The sequence below is a fragment of the Saprolegnia parasitica genome, assembly GCF_000151545.1.
Source record: "Saprolegnia parasitica CBS 223.65 unplaced genomic scaffold supercont2.35, whole genome shotgun sequence".
Lineage (NCBI taxonomy): Eukaryota > Oomycota > Saprolegniomycetes > Saprolegniales > Saprolegniaceae > Saprolegnia > Saprolegnia parasitica.
The window spans coordinates 55,388-76,058 of record NW_012156429.1 but is presented as its reverse complement, the minus strand read 5'-3'; the positions used below and the strand labels follow the sequence as shown (position 1 = coordinate 76,058).

The window sequence follows — 20,671 nt, the reverse complement described above, 5'->3', positions numbered from 1 at the left end:
AGCACCAGTGCTCGTTTATGCGCAATTAATAGCTGAAGGTCTCCATTCATTTGTTCATTTTTGGTCTCGACGAGGCTCGTACAGCAAAGCACCCGCACGTGATGCACCCTTATCTCGAGCGCGTGCCGCAGCGAATCGACGATGATTACCTTGGTACAGCGATGGTTGGTGTCAACCATGTACAGGCGTCCTTCGGTCATCGTCATGCCGCGCTGGTAGAAAGCAATGTTGATAGTTTGATACGAACTTGATTCACACTATATTCTACTCAACGCTATTTTTGCATGTGGCATATGCCACGTTGGAAGTTGGGCAGCATGGACAGCGACGACGAGGTTGACGCGTTTGCCGCGCTCCTCGAGACTGACGACGGTGTGCGCACGCTCCTGCGCTACATCCAAGCGCCAGATAACGAGGCCGACGACGCGGGCAACGCGCTCGCGCTCTTCTCTGACCACGCCGCCGACGACCGCATCGCACGCCTCGTGCACGACGCCAAGGTACCATGACGGCGAGCCGCTTCCATGGCCTCACGCATGTCCTAGCTCGTCGATACATTGCTGTGCCACGCGAGCCTTGGCGACGTCGAGGACGACTTGCACCTGCCCATCTGGCGGTGCTTGGCCGCCTGGGCCCACGGCGCCGCGCCGCTCGTGCCATCGCTCTGGGCTGCCCGGTCCAGCTCGTGCAGCAGGCGTTCGCACTGCGCCACGCGTCGCTGTCGACCACCTCTCTGGTACGCCCAGTGCTTTGCCGCCGAAGATGATACCCATGGTATGCTCATCTCTAGGTGAGTGCGACGTTGACATCGCTCGTCGCGTCCATGGCCCAAGACCTGCAGCCGCGCGCAGACGAACTCTTTTGCGGGCTCGTTGACGCCGATGCAAATGGCTTTTGCGATCTCCTCAAGCAGTACTACGTCTTTGGTGGCAACACTGGCATCCTCGACTTGGTCCGGCGCGTGCTCTCGACCAAAGCCGAAGCCAAGGCCCTCTGCAGCAGCGGACTCCTCCGGCTCTGGGGACGCGAGTGGCATCAAGAGCACGACGCGGCCTTTGGCGCTGCGTGGACTGCGCTGCTGTCGCATCTCTTGCATGTCCTGCACCCCGCACGCCCCGTGCTCTACGCTGGTATGACCTCGCAGCATGGGACTCTCTTTGTTTCTCAAGCACGCAATTCTTGATCTTGCAGGCAGCGACAGAGACAGTCAATGGGCAAGCGCCTTTCTCGCCTTGGCACTGAGCCCGCTCAAGTGTGTGTGGATGGAGATGGCACCGCTTGTGCTCGATGCGCTGACGTCCATCGTGGCACCGGCACTGCGCGCTCACCCGCACTGCCACGGCGTCGCGCGCTGGCTCTTGTCCAAACACGAAGCCATTCCTTTGGCGATGGCACGCGCCGAGCTCGAGGCCATCGCGGTCGACTGCGAACGTGCCAACCATGTGGCACTGCCGACGCTAGAGATTGGCCTCACACTCACGGAGGCCCTCGCGACGGCCACGTCGCTAAAGGCCACCGGCAACCGCTGGTTTCGCATGGGTACGTGCTTCGATCCTCGTCGTCGTCGCTGTTCCTTGTCTAGCATGATTGGTGTCTAGGCAACCATGTGGCCGCCCGACAGTTTTACCGCCTCGGTCTCTCGACGCTCAAGGTGGCGGCGGCGACGGCGCGTCAGGCGCTCACCACGCCGACGACGACGGCCGCCTTGCCGATTGGCGCTTGCATTGAAGTGGCGTGGATGGACCAAAGCGCTCTGCCTCATCCGTCGTATGGATATAGGTGCGTCAAGATGATGGAACACTCTGGCCGGCCATGGTCAGCGACGTCGATGGCCCGACCCGCGTCGAAGTCATCTATGACGCGTCGGGTGACGACGATGTCGTGGCGCTCTCGCGTTGCCGTCTCTGCCTCTCGCTCTCCGATCAAAGCGCGCTGAGCGTCCTGCAAGTCGCCCTCTGCATGAACTTGGCCAAGAGCCTGTCGCATTTGCGCATGGTGGACGAGGCCATCGAGTGTCTTACTTTTGGTCTCCAGCTCTTGCCCGACCACTTGCCCGCCTTGTACCTGCGGTATCTCATCTCTCTCTTCGTGCTATCTGGATTGGATGCAATCTGACGGACGCGATAGAGGACTGCTCCATTTGCAAACCATGCAGCTCAAGCATGCCAGAGACGACTTTTTCCGCGCCAACAAGATGGCGGCGGAGCGCAAAGACAAGCCGACTCAAGTGCAGATCCACAAGGCGTGGAAGCGCCTCCAAGTGCTCACGACGCAGCGCAAGAAGGCCGACAAGAAGCTCATCAAGGAGATGATGGCCTACCTCGACACGCTTGCGATTGACGGCGAGTAGACATGGATCATGGAGACATTACGTTCTCTGCGTGGGTCTTGTGGTCACTCACGTCAACACAAGAATGCCACTGCGAGGACCCTCGTTGTCGTTGGCGAGAGTCCGTCGTGCCCACGCAATGTATTGGAGGTAGCAGTGTGTGCGAAGACGGAAGGAGGAGTCTATCGATGCAACTTGTGCTTGCGTTCGCAGCTCATGGCACCCTGGGTGGGCCGCCTTGTGCTGCAGGTTCTTTGTACAAGCCGGTATCGTTGTCGTTGTTGCTACAGCGGATGGTGGCAGGTACTTGCGTGCTCACCAGACCACGACTCTATTCTAGCAAGGCAAGCACGAGACAAAATGCCGATGGAATACTTCGTGGTACTAGCCTATGGGATCTATTGGGTCTTCTTGGCCGAGCGCTTGGCATGGAAGCAGTAGCGCTCAATGAAAAACTTGAGGAAGAGCGCAAAGTAGCTCGAGTACATGAGGATGCCCCACTTGAGGTTGTCGTGGTTGACATGGCACACGGCCCCTTGGCGAATGTACAGGACGCTCATCGTGCATACGGCAACGCCAACAACCATCTATATATCAACTTGATACCAATGCCAATGCATATCGATGTGTACCTGGCTCAGCTGGGCGACGGTCACGAGCAGCGCCCATCTTGGGCGGTACCCACGGGCCGTGAGGAAGTAGTAAAAGTACATGATCGCGTGCACCGAGTAGTTCATCGCGACAAAGTAGAGACCGCTACAACATCCGGATGAGTGCATCAGACAACTTGTGCAATATTACCTCGCCGAGCGAACGGCGAACGCGTGCCAGCAAAACATCAAGACGGTGATGTGGTGGTACCAGTGCAGAAAGATGAGCGGCTTCTTGCGCACGACGATGAAGAACGTGTCGATGAGCTCCGGCACCTAGTCGTCACTCCTGGTAAGCGACCAAGTGCGAGTGTTGTAGCACCTTGGAGAAGATGAAGAGGGCGACCCAGAGACCCGTGGGGCCGTTGCCGTAATGGTTCGTGGCCTCCGAGCAGATGGACGCATAGGCGCCGCGCTGGTAGATCGAGTCGAGCAAGAAGGGTACTGTGCGCACGGCACCGCAGAAGCTAAAGGTCGCCAGCAGCAAGTTCCACGCCGCGAGCGCCCTGCAGTTTTGGTGTTGACATGTACCAGAAGTAGCCGAGGGACGTACGTCTTGAGGTCGAACGGGGCGCGCGAGGCCATGACGTGGCGGCCTGTGTAGCAGAGCACACAGTAGACGGCGCAGAGGCCGATGGCAAGGCCCATCGAGTCGGCGCAGAAGCCCGGCTGCCAGGTCGGCACCTACGCTTGCATGAGACGCTACATCCGTGCGAGAGCTGCGGTACAAAGTCGCGCTCAAAGGCGAACGGGTAGAGCGGGCTTAGCGCCGGGTACGCCTCGTGCAGGAACGGCGCGCGCATGCTGCTACGTTGGTGCACTCTTTGATTGTGAAGGCGCTGGAAAAGGACCACATTCGTAGATCAGCCAACCGCGTCATTTGCCTGTCACCCCACCGAGGTACTATGGAGCAAGTACTGCTAGATCTGACAGAAAAAAGTCAAGGCTTGTCTGTAAAGCGAGGTGATCTCGTCGCCGACGTAGACACGACGGCCGTAACATTCGTCGAGCGATCCTCACAGCCAGCAACGCCAAGTGGTCAACGCCTTGCAGTAGCCGATGGCGCCAGCGATTCGGCTCCTCTGCAGCGCAACCTTGCTTTTCAGACCCATCGAGCGCCTCAAAGCTCGGGCAGAGTGCTGACCCATCGATTGCTTCGTTCACATGCGGCTGCGACCGAATAGAGGAGGCGCTGCGGTGGGGCGCACGGGTGTGTGTAACAGCACGTGGCGCTCTTCCAGTTTGACGATCGTGCATTTTGGCCACACAGTAGGGTATTATAACACACGAAGGAACCCATTCCAGTGATAACCTGGCACGCATTGATTGGCCTTATTCTATACGTGGCGTCTGTCTTCCTTGCGTACTGAGTCAAGTATGTTCATGTTGAGCTATACCCAAGAGTTTCCTTGGGTGTACCACCCTGCAGCGTCAAGTCGTCGTTGCTTTACCGGTAGTTCGTGGGCAGCTTTCGTGGGCGTTGAGAAAGGGCCGCCGTTTGGCCGGCGCTACTACCACCACGTTGGTGTATGGTGTCTACCGGTACTCCCGCGCTGCATATGCAAACACTGCTAGGATATGTGGTTTTTGTATGGCTTGGCGACACATTGACTAGGGCGAAAATGTACATGCAGCACACTCTAGCATCGATTCTACTGTCAGCAAAGACGAGTTGTTAGCCCTTGCTAGAAAAAGAAAACACAGCGTCAAATCCTACCAATGCCGTTCCTACTGTTGATCGCCACAGATCGAGGACTGCGCTAGCCAATATCAGCACAGCGACCTTCATGCTACCATGTGGGAGTCGAGGGTAGGCGGCATCAAGGCTCGAATATATGTAGACGTTGCTTGCATTCGTTGTAGCGTGCAAGAATCTGACGCCAAGTGTGCCGCCGATCCCTGTACCTACCCCTATGGTGGTTAGGGCAGTGGTATCCAGACTCTCGTTGACCAAGGGGCTATAAAAGAGTTCTTTATTGCCCCTTTTGCGTCGCCACACCCTGGTTTACTGTAAATCTCATGCGTACATATCGAGTCCTCGAGTTCATCGACGCCTGTGGTTAGCTGTCGTACTTGGCTCACCGCTTAAATCTCGCATCGGGACATTGATTTTGGTGACGGGAGGTCCAAGCCCGCCGCACCCATCATGTAGAGCTTCAGAGACGTCTATCGATGCGAGAAGCCTATCAACGATTGCTGCGCAAGCATCGACCAGACAAGAGTAGTACGAGATGTCGATCACGAGTCGCCAGGCCACAGTACACGCCAGGGATATTTTTACTTTTGCAACAGTACAATTTCGTGTCCAAATGCAGTGATATGTATTCTTTAATGGATCGTATGCATCAAGCGGTCGTAGGTCGCGTCTACTGTACTAGCCTATGGGATCTATTGGGCCTTCTTGGCCGAGCGCTTGGCTTGGAAGCAGTAGCGCTCAATGAAAAACTTGAGGAAGAGCGCAAAGTAGCTCGAGTACATGAGGATGCCCCAGCTCAAGTTGCTCTCGTCCACGTGGCACGACGCGCCTTGGCGAATGTACAGGACGCTCATCGTGCACACGGCAACGCCCACCACCATCTATATATCAACTTGATACAAAGCCATGCATATCGATGTGTACCTGGCTCAGCTGGGCGACGGTCACGAGCAGCGCCCATCTTGGGCGGTACCCACGGGCCGTGAGGAAGTAGTAAAAGTACATGATCGCGTGCACCGAGTAGTTCATCGCGACAAAGTAGAGACCGCTACAACAGTAGGATGAGCAGACAAGTCGTGGAGGAGAGTCATTACCTCGCCGAGCGAACGGCGAACGCGTGCCAGCAAAACATCAAGACGGTGATGTGGTGGTACCAGTGCAGAAAGATGAGCGGCTTCTTGCGCACGACGATGAAGAACGTGTCGATGAGCTCCGGCACCTAGTCGTCACTCCTGGTAAGCGACCAAGTGCGACAGGCATGCAGTAGGACCTTGGAGAAGATGAAGAGGGCGACCCAGAGACCCGTGGGGCCGTTGCCGTAATGGTTCGTGGCCTCCGAGCAGATGGACGCATAGGCGCCGCGCTGGTAGATCGAGTCGAGCAAGAAGGGTACTGTGCGCACGGCACCGCAGAAGCTAAAGGTCGCCAGCAGCAAGTTCCACGCCGCGAGCGCCCTACAGTCCTGTGAGTTTATACAGGTACCAGAAGTACCCGAGGGACGTACGTCTTGAGGTCGAACGGGGCGCGCGAGGCCATGACGTGACGGCCTGTGTAGCAGAGCACACAGTAGACAGCGCAGAGGCCGATGGCAAGGCCCATCGAGTCGGCGCAGAAGCCCGGCTGCCAGCTCAAGACCTACGCCATCGCAGCAGCGTGAGCTCGGAAAGGCCATGGGCATGGACTGTACAAAGTCGCGCTCAAAGGCGAACGGGTAGAGCGGGCTTAGCGCCGGGTACGCCTCGTGCAGGAACGGCGCGCGCATGGCAGAGCGTCTTGGGATTTGATTGCACGCGGCGACAAAGAGCAAAGTCGTTGAGTCAACAGTCGACGTCGTTGATTGGCTGTCACTATACCGAGCCCCTTCCTGGAGGATTCGGTGGGTCTTACCTCTTGACGCACCGCGCAAAGGTCCGTAAACCGAGGTGATCTAATAGACAGGGCGCTTGGAATATCGACGACACGCAAGCATGCACTGGACAGCAGCGTCGAGAGAGGACTTCTGCGACGCGTGGGGTCGAAGCGCACATTTTATTGCCGCGGATCGACGGGTACGGTCGTGATGAAGCGTGGGATAATGGGTGGCTTACGAAGGGCGAGCGTGGGACGTTGAGCCTGGTACTGGCAGTCGAGGCGTTCAAGTAGGTCGATGGTATCCAGCAGGCATCACTGGCGCGCCTGTACATTGCGGCACGAAAGCATGTTCGTCGTGCACTATGATACAACGTGGGCGTCATCGCCGTCTCTCCTTTGTGTGTCCTTGCTGCGAATTGTGTGCTGAGAAAGGGCGTCCGACAACTCGTGAAACGCAATTAACGACAATATAAACATTATACTAAAGTTAGTAGAGTAGAACATTGGTCACGTGGCGTTCTAGCACCGACGCCACCCGTCTATCGAGCGAAATTGGAATCGTGTGACTACTCTCTGACTCTGCGCCGTTGATCGAGTGGCGCTTCCGGCCCTCGGGCGCCCGTTGCTCTTGTCGGACTGGCCCGCGGGGTACGGGCAGTCGTTGTAGTGCAGTTGGCGTCGACGCCAAGCTGAAGCAATAAGAACTGGTCCGCCGAGTAGCACACGTTCCAGCATACGCGCAGTAGACATTATTCTCTTGGACACCGAGCATGTACCAGCCGCCAAACGGCCCACGCTCTGGCCTTGGGCAAGATCGCGGCGGCCGTGGGTGAGAGCCACGTCGCTGCATTCATCGGGCACACGGCCGGGAGGTGGTTGACGACCTTGATCCTGCCGCCCTAGTTGCCCATGCCGGAAGCAGTGCGCTGGAGCGTCCATTGCACCGATCTCGTGTTGCTATTGTCGCCACGTCCTACTCGATGTGAGATCCAATATCGGTGAAAGAAAGTTCTACCTCGGTCACGGTAGTCTCGTTGCTGTCGACGGCGCTGGCGATCGCGAGGCCACACAGAATGAGGCCCAAGAGACCCATGAGCTCGTACCAAAGCTGGTACGTTTGGCCATGCGATGATTTCAATTATTCAAGCAGTTTTTCTCTGGGAATCTGGTGAAAGCGAACAAGCATTCAGGGAATTCGTACAGACGACTTCTAGTCAGTCGTACGCTTGCATGTTGTGGATTTGAAGCGGCAAACACACAAGGAATACTGGCCCAAGCAGCTCCGTGAATTAGCGAACGGTACGACCAGGATCAAGCGCCTGTAGCAGTATGCACGCAGAAACAAGCTCAGCAGTTTGTCCTACGCTTGTCGTCACCTCGTCGATATCGACCGCCAGCTATGGTCGCTACATGATGCGGCAAAACACCGTGTGATGACGCCTCTCTAGTGCGGCGAGAAAGCGCACAAGTTGCGGCTCGTCGAGTCACTTGGTCGTTGGATTTGCACGCTACCAACCCCGCGCCCCGCTTGTTCTTTCTCGTCTCTACTATCGTAACGATCGAGCTTGTTGGATACTCTACCATACAGGCAAATTGTACACGACCTTGGATACGTCGTTGGATAGCTTGGATTGGATTCATCATATTTCAATCCGATAGGACGGCGACAATGTCCAAGCCCAACACTTCGTCTAGAAAGCGCGCTGTCCACAGACGGATACAACGGTCCCATAGATCTTGCACGGCGAACCGCCGCGGCGCCACGGCGGCCAAGAAGCTAGCGACCTCCGAGTGCCCTAGAGCCGTCGCCAAAGCGTGTCCGGCTGCCACGTGGCTGCGCAGCTGCCCTGCGTACGACTGCCAAAAGAAGTGCACGAGCGTCAAGTGGCCGCCCGCGATGGCGGCGGCGAACGCTTCGTTCACGCTCCTCTTCGCCCCGGTGCAGGAGCAGGAACGCCGCTATCTCTACGTGCCCTGCCCGGCTTGCACTGGTGAGTGCGTCGCGGGTGCAGCCTTCACGGCGGTGCCTGTGCAGGAAGCGCACGGTCGCCATGTCGTCGCGGGCCGCCGCCAAGTCGAACGCCCGCGGGTTGTAGCCCTCGGGTTCGGTGGTGATGCAGAAAACCGACGACCGCCAAGTGGCCGTGCATGATGGCCCCCGTCATCGCAAACGTGGAGCAGCCTTCGTCGCGCTGCTCGTGGAGGAAGCGAACGACGCCAAGGTGGCCGTTGGTCGCCGCATAGTCCATTGCATGCTTGGTGCATGGCGCGCCGCGATCGTGCAGCAGTTGCAACATCTCGCAGTGTCCGTGTTCGCAGGCTTCGTCGAGCGCCCAGCTCGAGCACGACAACCCCATGGTCGAGCAAAAACGTGACAAGCGCGACGTCGTTGATCGCTGCGGCATGGTCCACGACCGACGATGACCACAGCAGTGGGCGAAAGCAAAGAAGGCGCGCGACGTCGGCGATGGGCAGTGCGTGGTGCGCCGGCGCGGGCAGAGCGGTTCGAATCGGATACGAGTGGGCCCGGTAGCGCTGGACGCGGCGGAGGTGCGCGGCCATCGATAGCAGCGGCAACGGGACGCCGTCTTGGTACGCCGTGATGGCGGCCAAGACCTCGCGGCTTAGCAGTACGTCCAGAGGCGCCATGCGATCACACAGTGCTACCAGGCCATCATCTTGATACCACCCACTGCTATGATTAGCAACCCGACAAAAACATTCAAACAAAACAGCCTTACAAAGGTTATTGTGTGTTAATTGCTCTTTGTATCTTGAACGGACGCGGATATATGGTGCGAGGTCCTGCCGAACGTGCAACGAGGACAGTCGTTGTCGTAGAGCCATCACCGCCGCGCGGCCAGTGTCAATGTATCCACGTCGCCAACCTCCGATATCGACGACATCAACTGGTTCGACGATGCCGAGGCGGTCATCGATTACCTGGGCGACAACAGCCCCGCGATCCCAAAGAAATTGTACGTCCTCCGTGAATTCTATCCCAGCACATGCCCTGGATATAGAAGCGAGACATTGCCCGCCAAGGCCACCACCTTGTCGCGGGTTCGCGCGTCGAGTGCGCGCATTGGCACCTCATTCTTACCTAGGCGTCGAGCTTGACGTGTGAGAAGGAGCGCAGCGTGTTTGAACACGTGCAGTGCGTCGCCGTGTCCCTCGCCGAGGCGCCAGTTGGTAGCAAGGACCAGCTCGGCTGTCGCAAGGACCTTCTTGAGAGTCCGGTCGTCGACAAGCCCACGGAAAACCATCTTCACGCCAACTTGGAGTTGGCGATTTTGACGATTGCGTCATTGCAGAGCCAGCTCGGAGTAGCCACGAGCACGAACGAGCGCTTGCGGCAGGACCTCGATCGGTAAGTAGCAAGCTATAGGGATATGCACACTGGGTCCTAGGCTCATGACGAGCGAGTCGACGGCTATGAAAGCTGCTGACGCTGCCGTGCGCACCGTGGATGTGCTCCGCGAGCAGCTGCGCGTATCGAGCCACGAACAGCTCGCAAAAGTTGCGGCCCCGGTCGTCGACCCCGTTGAGGCCAAGCGTCTCGCCGAGCTCGCCGCGTACGCTAAGCACCAGCGAATCGTAGTAGAATCACCGACATGACCCCTGTTCCTGTAGCACCAAAGAAGCACTGACAAAGGCGCTGTGGGACCGAGATGCAGCGCTCGCCAAAGACAAGGCCACGGCCGCGATGCTCAAGCAGGTGGAAACCAGTCTGTTTCAAGCCAGCGTGGACGTGGCGGCCAAGACGACCGAGGTCACGCAGCTCCGCGCCGCCCACGACGCATTAGAGGCGGAGCTGGCCAACGCCAAGGCAGTTGGCGCCGATTCTCAGGCCAAGCTCGAGCGCGCAATGGAGCGCATCGACGTCCTATCGACGACCGCCGCCTCCGTATCGGAGGAGAACACGGACCTGCACGCTCGCGTACGTTGAAATCGTACAGCTGCCAACATGGAAATGCCATCATCAGGTAATGACGTGGCAAGCTGACGCGGACGCCAAGTCCGCCCAGATTCAGTCGTGGCAGCGCCTGGTGCCCCGATTGCATACGGTAGTAGCGGCACGGCACCACGTCACCAACGCGACAAAATAGGAGCTGGCCGAGCTGCGGAGCGAGTGGGTCCAATCCAAGCGCGTGATCAAGCAAGAGATCAAGAAGACGCAGTCGTCGCTCCTCAAGTGGAGCCAGGACGGGACGGACGTGGCCATCCAGCACAACGAGCGCGTACTCATTTGATGTGTCGGCCATCTTGAACACAATATACTACGTCGGGTAGGAAGTCGCGCTGGAAGCCAAGCATGCCAAGATTGCGCAGTGGCAGTACCAGGTCAAGGTCGAGAAGCTCCGGTGCGCAAGCATCGAGCAGCAGCTCTGGAAAGCCAATGCCACGTACGACCGCGACTCGGCCCGGTGGCGCGACGAGTACGACCGTCTCCGCGACCACGTCAACGTTCTCCTCGAAGGTCGCTCGTTCGCATGGATGCAACAATGTATAAAACATGAAGCCTAGTCAAAGCGAGCTTGGCGACCGAAGTCCGTACGTCGTTGGAGCGGATCCAGGCGCTCGAGGCGACGCTGGCGCACCAGCACTTGGCCTTCTCGCGCTTGAAGAAGAAGCAGTCGGCGCTACAGCAGCATGTAGAGGTGCTGTATCGATTGAACTTGATCGTCCGATGCGTCTTCTCTGCCCTAGATCCTACAGCATACCCATGCGCGGGAGCTGGAACGGGTGTTGCTCCCCAAGACAATCAAGTCGACGACGACGGTGTGTGCTTCTGTATCTGATTTCCAGATTGATGATGATGCGCCAGGCGCTTGACGCGGAGAACCAGGGCGAACTAATACCTCCAGGTACTTCCGACGAGCTCTGTTCGGTGCAAACTAATAACCACGACGCAGCGTGGCTCGATTTCGTACGCCTCGTGCACGTCCACCGAGAGACTACGACACGCTTGGCATAAAGCGGGATTCTGTACGATACACTGTATGCTGATTGGATGTCTGTCCACACACCGTTGCGTGACGCGCACCCGTTGGACTTGAGCTTAGGCCGCTCGAAATCCAATCCGACAGGTGCATTTCCTGGGTGTGACGCGATCGGTGGCGGCTGCAGGACAAAGAAGCGGCGTCGAGAGGCCGTGTGCATGTTGGTCGAGTCCAACGGCTGTCGTTGAAGTTAGTACTACGAGGTATACTAGGAGTGACTAAGACACTGGGAGTAAGAATAAGTGCAATGTCGGGTGGCGGTTTGTAAAGAAGCCAGTCGATGCGCCACGAAATGTGAGAATTCAGCCTCGCTTCGATCTTCAATACCAGGTACCTCGGATGCCATGGGTCATGGGTAAGTCCGAGACCGAGACCACCTTTTCGATTGCGGTGCAATGCAGTAGTAGCCACGGGAGAAGCCTTCAATTGCCCACATCCCGACCGCGCTGCAAGCAGTGCTAAAGAACCCTCCTGGGTGTCGGCGTCGAATCAGATGGCGCCAATCTCAGCCTTCGAAAGCCATGGACCAGGACCCTTGGGCTGCTCAGGCGTGAAAACGCATGCGAGGCCGCAGCTCTGCTACCGAGCCTCAAGCAAGGATGAACTTCTGTGCGCAGCTCTATTAATACATGGCCACATGCATGCTCGTACTGCGAATGAAGGCGTGGGCGTGCCACATGTGTGTGGTGGTGACCACGCGACAGTTCACGCAAACCTCGAGCGCATCTCCTCCTCGCCAACCTTTCCAGTCGCACTACTGCAGAGATTGCCATTCCAATTACTATAGCAAGTGGGTTGTGATTCGGGTTGTAGGAAGCAGATTCTCACACCGACAGTCTTTCCGCGGTCGCCTTGCGACCAGGCGGGGGCGAAATGCATTTTTAATCTGTTTTTTACCGCCAAGCTCGCTTGCTGGCTGGCCTGTCACCAAGCTTTTTTGGCTGGCCCCCTACCTGGAAAATACGCGCACCGGGGCGTCCCAATAACATTTTTATAGGTAGCCTTGAAATCAACATAGAATAATGAAGATGAATCCAGATTCAAGAATTAAAATGATCTTCAGAAACAGCACCCCCCACGCAGCTGTGCTTGAACTTGCTGAAACAGAAGCGGCGACGACCAGCTTATTTCTAAATTCGTGCCAAACGACGCAGGAGACCAGACCACCGTCATGACCACGGCGAACCCGTCCGTGCTCGCGTCCATGAAGACGTCCATCTCGCACGTCTCCAAGCCCGCCGGCGCCGGCGCCCATGCCCACACGCAGTACGTCGTTCGCGTCGCCGACACGCGCACCGAGACGACGGCGTGGCTGCTCTTCAAGCGGTACTCGGAGTTCCGGGCGCTGCGCGAAGCCTACCTCCATGCGACGCTGTGCGACTCGTGCACGTCGCTAACGCAGGAGAACTACATTACGAACCGCTTTCCGCGCCGCCACCTCTTCGCATCGAGTTCCGAGCGTGTCCTCGCCGAGCGCAAGGTCGGCCTCGGCCTCTTCCTTGACATTGTGACAGTGGCCGTGCGCCGGTGCGCCGACCCGGCATGCGTCAGCCGCAGCCTCCTCGAAGACTTCATTGTGCTGCCCGAGATGCGCTACACGTTTATCGACATGCAGCTCGACGAGGCCGCGACCGAGAAGGCCACCGTGGCCGCGCCGTCGACCGCCAAGCAAATGTCCATGCCCGAGCCCGAGACGTACCACCGCCACTCGCTGCCCAACATGGAGACCAAGTCGCTTCTCGAGTTCAACCGCAAGGACCGCGCTGCCCGCAACTCGTTCCCGGGCAAATCCTCGACCGCTGTCAAGCGCCAAGCACACCGGTCCTCGAGCGAGCGCATCAAGCGGCTAAAACAGGAGCTCGCCGTGCTCGCCATGTACCGACCACCGACCGCGCCGCGAAAGATGAAGCCGTCCCTCGCCACGATCGAAGAAGTCGATGGCGACCTCCCCTAATTTCTTCCTAATTTAATAACGTTTATAGTAGTCATGTGCCATACCCAACGTTGACATCATCCACCTCCTCGTCCGTCATTGCAAGCGTCAAGCTCGTCGTCTCTAGACAACAATGGGGTAAACGAGGTAAACGCACTTGGGTCCACGGCCCACTGTACACCAGCGTGCGTGGCGGACGGAGCTTCAACTTGTGTGGTCAGTCCCAGGGTCAGTCCCATGCCCCCAAATTGATGTCCACCATGAGTCCTCCGTGAATACTCTATCAATCAATAACTTGCGTAAACAAAGGCATGTGAATGTATTTTCAGAGGTATTTCGGCCACGACCTCTTGAGACCATCCAAGCGACCCGTTTTATCTGGAAAGCAGGCGTACATCACGGTGCCGGTTGATGGCATTCGTGCTCGGACATGGACACGTCGTTCCCCATACCAAGATCGTTTTGGTCTTATGCATTGCCTACGTTTATTCGGTTTTGATGGCCTTTCTAGTTGAAGTGCAATTTCTCACAAGGTATTCTATCACTTGCAAAACCCGAAAAATGACCATATACACACTGTACTAGTACAGTACCCTACTATTACTACTGTACCTGGTCATCTCTCGGGTTTTGCGTACCGACTACTATACTGATAGGTACTAATCTGTAGTACGTTGCAGTGCATTGCCAACTCTGGCGCCAAACACCAGCCCGCCACAAGCGAGCGGACATCTGGCCCTATGAGAGGACAAGGAGCATTCTGAACCGGCGCGCCAACCCATCATCATGCCTGTCATTTTCAAAAGAAAGTGCGGATATGATGGTACTCCATACACTCAAGACGTCGATCTCGCACGTGACGCACATCGCCGAGAAGGGCTACGCCGAGTACATGGTGCAAGCGATCGATCGCCGCGGCGCGTGGGTGCTCTGCCGCCGCTACTCGCACTTTCGCGAGCTCCGCAACGCGCTTCGTAGCATCCCGCTCTGCACCTCGTGTACATCGCTCGTCGCCAACAACTCCATCACCAAGCGGTTTCCGCGCCGGCGGCTCTTCTCTTCGAATGCCCAGCGCACGCTCGACGAACGGTGCGCGCGTCTCGCACGCTTCCTCGACGTCGTGACGCTCGGCGTTCGGGTGTGCGGTGACGCGTCCTGCATGGCGCGTGATCTCGTCCACAGCTTCCTCGTCATGCCGCATGAAGAGCCGGGCCAAGGCGTCCTCCACCCGCGGCGCGACAGCATCCCGCTCCTCACCGAGTCGCCTGCGTCCTTTGCAAACGACGAATTGCCAGTCCTTGACGCATTGCCAGTCCTTGGTTACACGAAAAAAGATCGTCCGCGCGCCAAGCTGGTCGTGCGACCAGTGGAAGCACCAAAGGTAGCGATGCGCACCCGCATTGCACGCTTGTGGCAGCAGCGGCCCGTGACCAAGCCGTTCCGCTCGCGCACCACGATGGAGGTAACACTGGCGACGATTCAAGAAGGCCACCCCGACGACACCTCGCCGAGCTTGTAGTTTTGTGTCTTATTTACACGGTGTCTTGTATGTATTTTGTGGACGCTGGCTTGCGAAGCTCGTCCCTTCGTGTCGAGCATGCAAGGTTGGCTGTATTGTAGCAAGAATAGAAGACATCCTAGAGGGAGCTCCTACAAGACACCCTTCATGGCAGTTCACATCCTTCTGATGGCGACACCCGGGTGGTGCGGATACATGTCCTGCCGGAGCTGCGATCTTGGGTGCAGCGTGCCGGCGACAATAGAATCACATTCCTCTGCGCACCTCAGCTGTACCCCCGTTGCGGGCCCTGGAGCTGACGTTCCTGCAACCAAACGCCAACTAGAGGCAAGAGCTCGTCCGTCAAGGTGCCTTGTGCCACAACTTGTCAGTGCACACGACTGTACGCAGAGCACAGTGGTAGCGGACGCACTGGCGCGATGGAGCCGGACATCGCCGATCAACGCGTTACATGTTACCAAACACAGGGGATGCGCGGTGGCTTGGTCTTGGCTTGCCGTCGGGCACTTGCCGATGTCCCAACCAACGTGCATGACCGACCATCGTCTCTTGCGCGCCGTCATCAACGATGTGTGCAAGTCGACGTCGAAAGGCCTCGGCACCTTTGCAGAGTACGTGGTGCAGGTCCTCGATATGCGGGCGACGCCGGCGTCGTGGACGCTCCAGAAGCGCTACTCGGCGTTTCGCACGCTCCGAGATGCGCTGCTTCGCGCACCGCTCTGCTCGCCTTGCATGCTCTTTCTCCAGCAGCCCGAGATCACGCTGCGGTTTCCACGCCGACGCATCTTTACGTCGGGGACCGCCCGGACCCTTTTGGAGCGGCGAGAGCAGCTCGCAGTCTTTCTGAGCATGGTCACGAGCGTTGCCCAGCGCTGTGTCGATGGCAACTGCGCAGCACGACCGCTCGTAGAAGGTTTTTTGATCGTCCCACCGAGTAAAACAACGAGTACGCTTGAAGACGAGCCGATCGACGAACCGATCCCGATGCTTGAAGATCACCACGTAGACGCACCCAAGCCAAAACCGCCACCCGTCATCCTCGTCGCGCCACGCCGCCTGCCAAAGAAAGCGGCGTTGACGATCAATTTTCAGTCGTACCGATCGGCCGTGGCCGACATGGACCGTACCAAGCCTCGCAAGCTCGCGGTCTCGCCACCGCAACAACGACGGCAACGCCTACCGTCCAAGCTGCCGACGATCGAAGAAGGCTCCCCGTTTCTATCTAGCACAATAAACGAAGAAGAATATTGGTCATTCTACGATACTTGATCCTGCTAGGAACCCACACGCCGGGCGTCACATCGTCGCTGGATCCAAGATCGCATTAGGGGCATTTGATTGGCCAGTATTTTTTCGAATCGTTCTCAAATGTGATACATTTTTGGCGGCAGTCGCAAGAGCCCGCCCAGTTGCCAAGCTCAAGACAAAAATCTCATCTTGATGACGCGCTCGTTGGATGCCAGTGGCCTATCACAGCTTACTGGCAGCACGGACGTCTTCTTGTCTGGCTTGAGCGCTAGGCTCGATATCACCAGTCAGCAGTACTAGTAGCACTCTCGATGGTTCAGCCACCCCTCGCCGAGGGTGCTTTCTTATCCACCAAGTGGCAGCGTAGTGAAGCTGTTCTCGACTGACCAGAGGCAATCTTGTGCCCAGTGACGAAGAGGTGCAGCGGACTACTGTACTGACGCCACTCCCTCTACCCTCGGCGAGAGCTCGCGGCGAGATGCGGAACGACGCGGTCAAGGCGGCGCTTTCGAAAAGGAGTGTACACGTACGATGGTAGGATAGTGGGGTCGTCGCCACTGACCACGTGCGATAAGGACAGATCGCACCGTCAAACTCCGGTTGTGAACCAAATTTTTATCATTTTTATGGCCCCTTGATTTCGTGAGGGTTCCCGACTCTCTGTCTTTGCGGGCGGGGGTTGATGGAAGATGGCAAGGGGCTCACTTCTGCTCGTCGTCATGCCCTTGTTGTAGCGTGTGCATGGATGTTTCGATGGAAATTCCACGGAACTCGGTGGCGAATTGTGGCGCGAGCAGAGTGGCGTCTCTGGTACAGCGCTCGGGTCGTACTATTAGACTAATACACTGGTACTAATCCAATAGTCCCGGTGGGTGCAAGTTCAGAAATCTTTGGCCCCTCGTCGCACCGCACCTGCCGTGCGAGTGAAATCGGGTCGCTTTTCATTGGCTGCATCTGATGGCATCTCAGCGATCCTACCCGAATTCAGTGCGGTCGCATTACCGTACCGCTGGCTCCATGCTGGCGCGCGCTGGCGACCGGAGCGCGATCGGGTCTCTGAAGGTGCTGCAACGCTGTGCGCACTCGAGTAATTTCCAAGCGTACGCACAACCATCGATCCATGCTGCAGCCCTCGGTCTACGAGATGAAGACGTCCATCTCGCACGTGGCAACGGCGCCCGAACACCACGCGCAGTACGTCGTCCGCGTCGCTGACCCGCGCACCGAGACCACCGCGTGGTTCCTCTACAAGCGCTACTCGGAGTTCCGCGGCCTCCGCGACGCGCTCTCGCAATTGCACTTGTGCCCGCACTGCGCCAGCGCTACGCAAGCCATCACCAAGCAGTTCCCGCGCCGCCACCTCTTCTCGTCCACGTCCGAGCGCGTGCTCGACGATCGCAAAGTGCGCCTGCACCACTTTCTTGAGGTCTTGTCCATGGCCGCCGGGCGGTGCGTCGACGCCGCGTGCGTCCTCCGTGGGCAGTGGCAGAGCTTCCTCGACGTCCCCGACCTCAAGCAGCATAAAGGCGCGCGCCTCTCCGCGGCCGCCGTCGCTCCGACGTCGCTGCTCGAGTTTAGCAGCCGGAAGGACCGACACGGCCGCCTTGTGCTCTTTCGCGCGAGTGAGGCGAAGCGACTCTCGGGGGAGCGTCCTGTGTCGCCCGTCCCGTCCAGCGCCAGCGACGTGTGCATCGCGCGACCGCGGATGCTCGTCTAAGTACGTAGCTCAGTAGAAGTAGTCGTCGACGGTCGACGGGCGCTGGCCAGTGGAAGTCAGCGTCACGGACTGTCCTGTAAGTTAAGACATGGTGTCAATTGATACAGGCGCACAGCCTTGTTTGTGATCATGTTGGCATGCAATTCGACGTCACCTCGCGAGGTAGCATGCAAGCACGACCTGTGGAAACCCCTGCGGCCGACGCAAGACGATGTGGACATGGTGCTATTCGACTTGTGACGTTGGACGTTTACGGAGAATCGTTCACGGTATACTCAAATAGTGGACGCTACCCTGCGAGGCAATCGGTGACGAGCCATGCCCCCTGCAAGGAAAATGCCAAAGTCGACCTCGCTGTGCAGCTACATTTTTTGTAGCGAGATGGGTTACGGGTTACTTGGGCACTTGGATGTGCTAGGATGTATCGGGCGGTGATTTCACAGGTTCCACAATTTAACCCTCCGACGCCAAATATTGGCACTGCCCAAGATGGAAATCGCACGCTTGCGCTACCTGCTGCACGCGTCGGCATTGGCCAAGCTCGTCGCGCACGTCCAAGTTGCAGCGGTCCAAAGTGTGTCCGTCGTCTCCTATTGGTCGAACACATCTTCCCAACGTGTGATCAAAGGAAGCATTGCGTAAAAGCAAGGGGCCATAGAAAGTGTATGGACCCTTGGTGAAAGTTCGCGGCGCCCCTTGCCACAGATATTGCGGCGGCATGGCCAGGCGCGTCGGCCCTTCTTCGACCCAAGGGCAACACACCCAATTCCGACGACCCACGTCAGTGCGTCGACCTGCGTCAAGCCAACAAGAGCTCGGTTATCGTTGCCGCGCGTTCGGGTCTTGTTCGAGGCGGTCGGAATCGCAACGGTTGCTATCTAGTGCATATCGCGTACATGGTGACGTACCCCATCACGAGCAGCTCATCGAGACGGCGCCCGTATGGCTGCGCTTGACGTCGCTCGAAGCCACCTTCAAGGCGTTGGTCGCTCCGCTGTCACTCGTCGCTGAGTTCCTCATTCTCCAATTCGCCATTGCCTGCAACCAGACGCGTCGCTTGTAGCGGGAGCCTCCGCCGCTTCCCGTCCACTACATGCTTTGAAGGGCGAGGCGACAACGTCTCCCGCAGAAGACCAACAAGATGTGCATGATGCACCACGCTGAAAGGCGGCGTCCGCGCCGACTGACGTGGCAACCTCCGGCTCTACCTCTACCTGGCTACCGTGCCCAAGGCGCTACAGCACGCAGGCATGGACAACGACCTGCCGCCCATGACAAAAGAGACCTGTATGATGCACCTGCTCAAGGCGGTCACCAATGACCCCGCGCCAATCGCCATTCACGGCCGCGGCACAGGACCGCGGCCAAAAGGCGATCGGACATGTACTGTACCGCCGTACATGACCAAATACATGGCTGATACGTCCATGTCAAAAACAATCCAATCAGCGACGTGCATCAATAGAATAGGTGCGGAAACTTCCATTGATGCGCAGGTTCAGCCCCAAAGGATACTACTAGTACAGCATTTGCATCATGTTCGGACTCTCATATTCGCTTTGGTTTCAATGACGACAAGCTCTACGCACGTGCCCCGGACGCTGTGGTATGCTGCCAAGACGGGCGACCTTGCGCTTCTCCGTACGCTTGTCGAGGTCGAGAACGAGCCGTTCTTCGCCGAGGACGCCGAGTTCAAGACACCGTTTTACTATGGCTGCTCGTGCGACCACCCGCACGTGCTCAAGTATCTCCATGAGCTCTACGTTGCGCACGGCACGGCGCTCTCCAAGGACCAGCTCCAATGGTGCGACGTGAGCTGCCTGACGCCCGATGTGCGCGCGTTCCTGCAAGGCAAGAAGACAATCGACCAAGTCATTGCGGACCGCGACCTCGAAGCGCGCTGGGCGACCATGAGTATCTGGGACGCTGCCGCGGAAGGGCATATGAAGAAGCTCCGAGAGGCTGCGTCCGCCGATCCGGCAATCGTGGCAAGCGAAAATGCCAGTGGGCAGAGCCCGTTGCAGGTCGCCGTCATGACCAACCAAGTCGCGGCTGCGGGGTACCTCTTGCCGCTAACGAAGGCAGCGATGGAGGCCGATGCGTTCGATGCGTTGATCACGCGCTTGGCCGCACAAACGTCGGTCGACATGATGCTTCAGGTGCTGGCGGGCAAAGCGACGATGAAGGACATCATGATGTACCAGCGCCGCCTCGCCATTCGATAGACGTCGTCAGAGGCAGAAGATCCCAACGCGGCGAACTTGCTTTCCCCTAAATTCGAGCTTGTACTTTGAATCGAATGACATAAATTTGAAAACATCTCGACTGGCGCCAATCAGAATGCATTTTTTGGCAATAATGCGCGTGAAGCGCGCCAAAAGATCCATGTCATCCCGCCCGGGGCACTCACCGGCGACCACATGGTCGCTGGATTTCTACTCCGCTCGAATTTGTCGGGCACGGCAGTACGTACTGCATGACGGACGCGATGCGAACAAGCGAATCTCTTCGTCGCGAGCGCAGTCTTATTCTGGCAAGACGTGATCGCAAAAATCTATTTCCGGTGGCATTTTGAGGATTCAGGCTACACTGAGGCCATCGTGCAGCGCCTCCGCGCGAGGGATTACGCATGCTCAATAGGCCCGCGACGATCCAGGTCCTTCCTCGACACCTATTCCGCACGTCAGGTTTACGAGAGCAAGTTTATCGAACGCGCAAACTCGGC

At 57.8% G+C, this 20,671-nt stretch overlaps 10 protein-coding genes across 10 annotated transcripts; 6 read left to right on the top strand and 4 right to left on the bottom strand.

Moving 5' to 3' along the window:
* Positions 1–294: 294 nt before the first annotated feature.
* On the top strand, positions 295–2,350 carry SPRG_07929 (hypothetical protein; the record flags this gene model as incomplete). The annotated part of the gene is made up of 8 exons (XM_012347280.1): positions 295–500; positions 546–653; positions 683–736; positions 791–1,130; positions 1,192–1,539; positions 1,599–1,767; positions 1,821–2,069; positions 2,128–2,350. The coding sequence occupies exons 1-8, from the start codon at positions 318–320 to the stop codon at positions 2,348–2,350; spliced, it is 1,674 nt and encodes a 557-aa protein (XP_012202670.1). The 5' UTR covers positions 295–317.
* A 377-nt stretch (positions 2,351–2,727) lies between these two features.
* On the bottom strand, positions 2,728–3,782 carry SPRG_07928 (hypothetical protein; the record flags this gene model as incomplete). The annotated part of the gene is made up of 6 exons (XM_012347279.1): positions 2,728–2,916; positions 2,962–3,085; positions 3,131–3,255; positions 3,302–3,485; positions 3,533–3,663; positions 3,708–3,782. The coding sequence occupies 6 exons, from the start codon at positions 3,780–3,782 to the stop codon at positions 2,728–2,730; spliced, it is 828 nt and encodes a 275-aa protein (XP_012202669.1).
* A 1,500-nt stretch (positions 3,783–5,282) lies between these two features.
* On the bottom strand, positions 5,283–6,437 carry SPRG_07927 (hypothetical protein; the record flags this gene model as incomplete). Its single annotated transcript, XM_012347278.1, has 6 exons — positions 5,283–5,556; positions 5,600–5,723; positions 5,770–5,894; positions 5,946–6,129; positions 6,180–6,310; positions 6,363–6,437. The coding sequence occupies 6 exons, from the start codon at positions 6,435–6,437 to the stop codon at positions 5,368–5,370; spliced, it is 828 nt and encodes a 275-aa protein (XP_012202668.1). The 3' UTR covers positions 5,283–5,367.
* A 596-nt stretch (positions 6,438–7,033) lies between these two features.
* On the bottom strand, positions 7,034–7,619 carry SPRG_07926 (hypothetical protein; the record flags this gene model as incomplete). The annotated part of the gene is made up of 3 exons (XM_012347277.1): positions 7,034–7,045; positions 7,303–7,425; positions 7,542–7,619. 3 exons carry the CDS (start codon positions 7,617–7,619, stop codon positions 7,034–7,036), a joined length of 213 nt encoding a protein of 70 aa, XP_012202667.1.
* Positions 7,620–8,173: 554 nt separating this feature from the next.
* Positions 8,174–9,215, bottom strand: SPRG_07925 (hypothetical protein; the record flags this gene model as incomplete). Its single annotated transcript, XM_012347276.1, has 4 exons — positions 8,879–9,215; positions 8,659–8,823; positions 8,496–8,624; positions 8,174–8,455 (listed from the first exon to the last, which is right to left on the bottom strand). The coding sequence occupies exons 1-4, from the start codon at positions 9,173–9,175 to the stop codon at positions 8,174–8,176; spliced, it is 873 nt and encodes a 290-aa protein (XP_012202666.1). The 5' UTR covers positions 9,176–9,215.
* Positions 9,216–9,282: 67 nt separating this feature from the next.
* Positions 9,283–11,504, top strand: SPRG_22213 (hypothetical protein; the record flags this gene model as incomplete). Its single annotated transcript, XM_012347407.1, has 13 exons — positions 9,283–9,321; positions 9,368–9,504; positions 9,550–9,589; positions 9,634–9,896; positions 9,937–10,101; positions 10,160–10,466; positions 10,513–10,593; positions 10,636–10,767; positions 10,820–11,006; positions 11,054–11,187; positions 11,237–11,308; positions 11,355–11,394; positions 11,443–11,504. The coding sequence occupies exons 1-13, from the start codon at positions 9,319–9,321 to the stop codon at positions 11,502–11,504; spliced, it is 1,623 nt and encodes a 540-aa protein (XP_012202797.1). The 5' UTR covers positions 9,283–9,318.
* Positions 11,505–12,638: 1,134 nt separating this feature from the next.
* SPRG_07923 (hypothetical protein) lies at positions 12,639–13,531 on the top strand. Its single transcript, XM_012347275.1, has one exon. The coding sequence runs from the start codon at positions 12,701–12,703 to the stop codon at positions 13,481–13,483; it is 783 nt and encodes a 260-aa protein (XP_012202665.1). The 5' UTR covers positions 12,639–12,700; the 3' UTR covers positions 13,484–13,531.
* Positions 13,532–14,279: 748 nt separating this feature from the next.
* SPRG_07922 (hypothetical protein) lies at positions 14,280–14,981 on the top strand (the record flags this gene model as incomplete). Its single annotated transcript, XM_012347274.1, has 1 exon — positions 14,280–14,981. One exon carries the CDS (start codon positions 14,280–14,282, stop codon positions 14,979–14,981), a length of 702 nt encoding a protein of 233 aa, XP_012202664.1.
* A 2,312-nt stretch (positions 14,982–17,293) lies between these two features.
* On the top strand, positions 17,294–17,946 carry SPRG_07921 (hypothetical protein; the record flags this gene model as incomplete). Its single annotated transcript, XM_012347273.1, has 2 exons — positions 17,294–17,678; positions 17,721–17,946. Exons 1-2 carry the CDS (start codon positions 17,350–17,352, stop codon positions 17,944–17,946), a joined length of 555 nt encoding a protein of 184 aa, XP_012202663.1. The 5' UTR covers positions 17,294–17,349.
* A 1,568-nt stretch (positions 17,947–19,514) lies between these two features.
* SPRG_07920 (hypothetical protein) lies at positions 19,515–20,061 on the top strand (the record flags this gene model as incomplete). The annotated part of the gene is made up of 2 exons (XM_012347272.1): positions 19,515–20,005; positions 20,040–20,061. The coding sequence occupies 2 exons, from the start codon at positions 19,515–19,517 to the stop codon at positions 20,059–20,061; spliced, it is 513 nt and encodes a 170-aa protein (XP_012202662.1).
* Between the last annotated feature and the right edge of the window lie 610 nt (positions 20,062–20,671).

Bases quoted from the DNA above. Each gene is read 5' to 3' on its own strand.
- SPRG_07923 (XM_012347275.1), top strand. From the start codon at position 12,701: ATGACCACGGCGAACCCGTCCGTGCTCGCGTCCATGAAGACGTCCATC.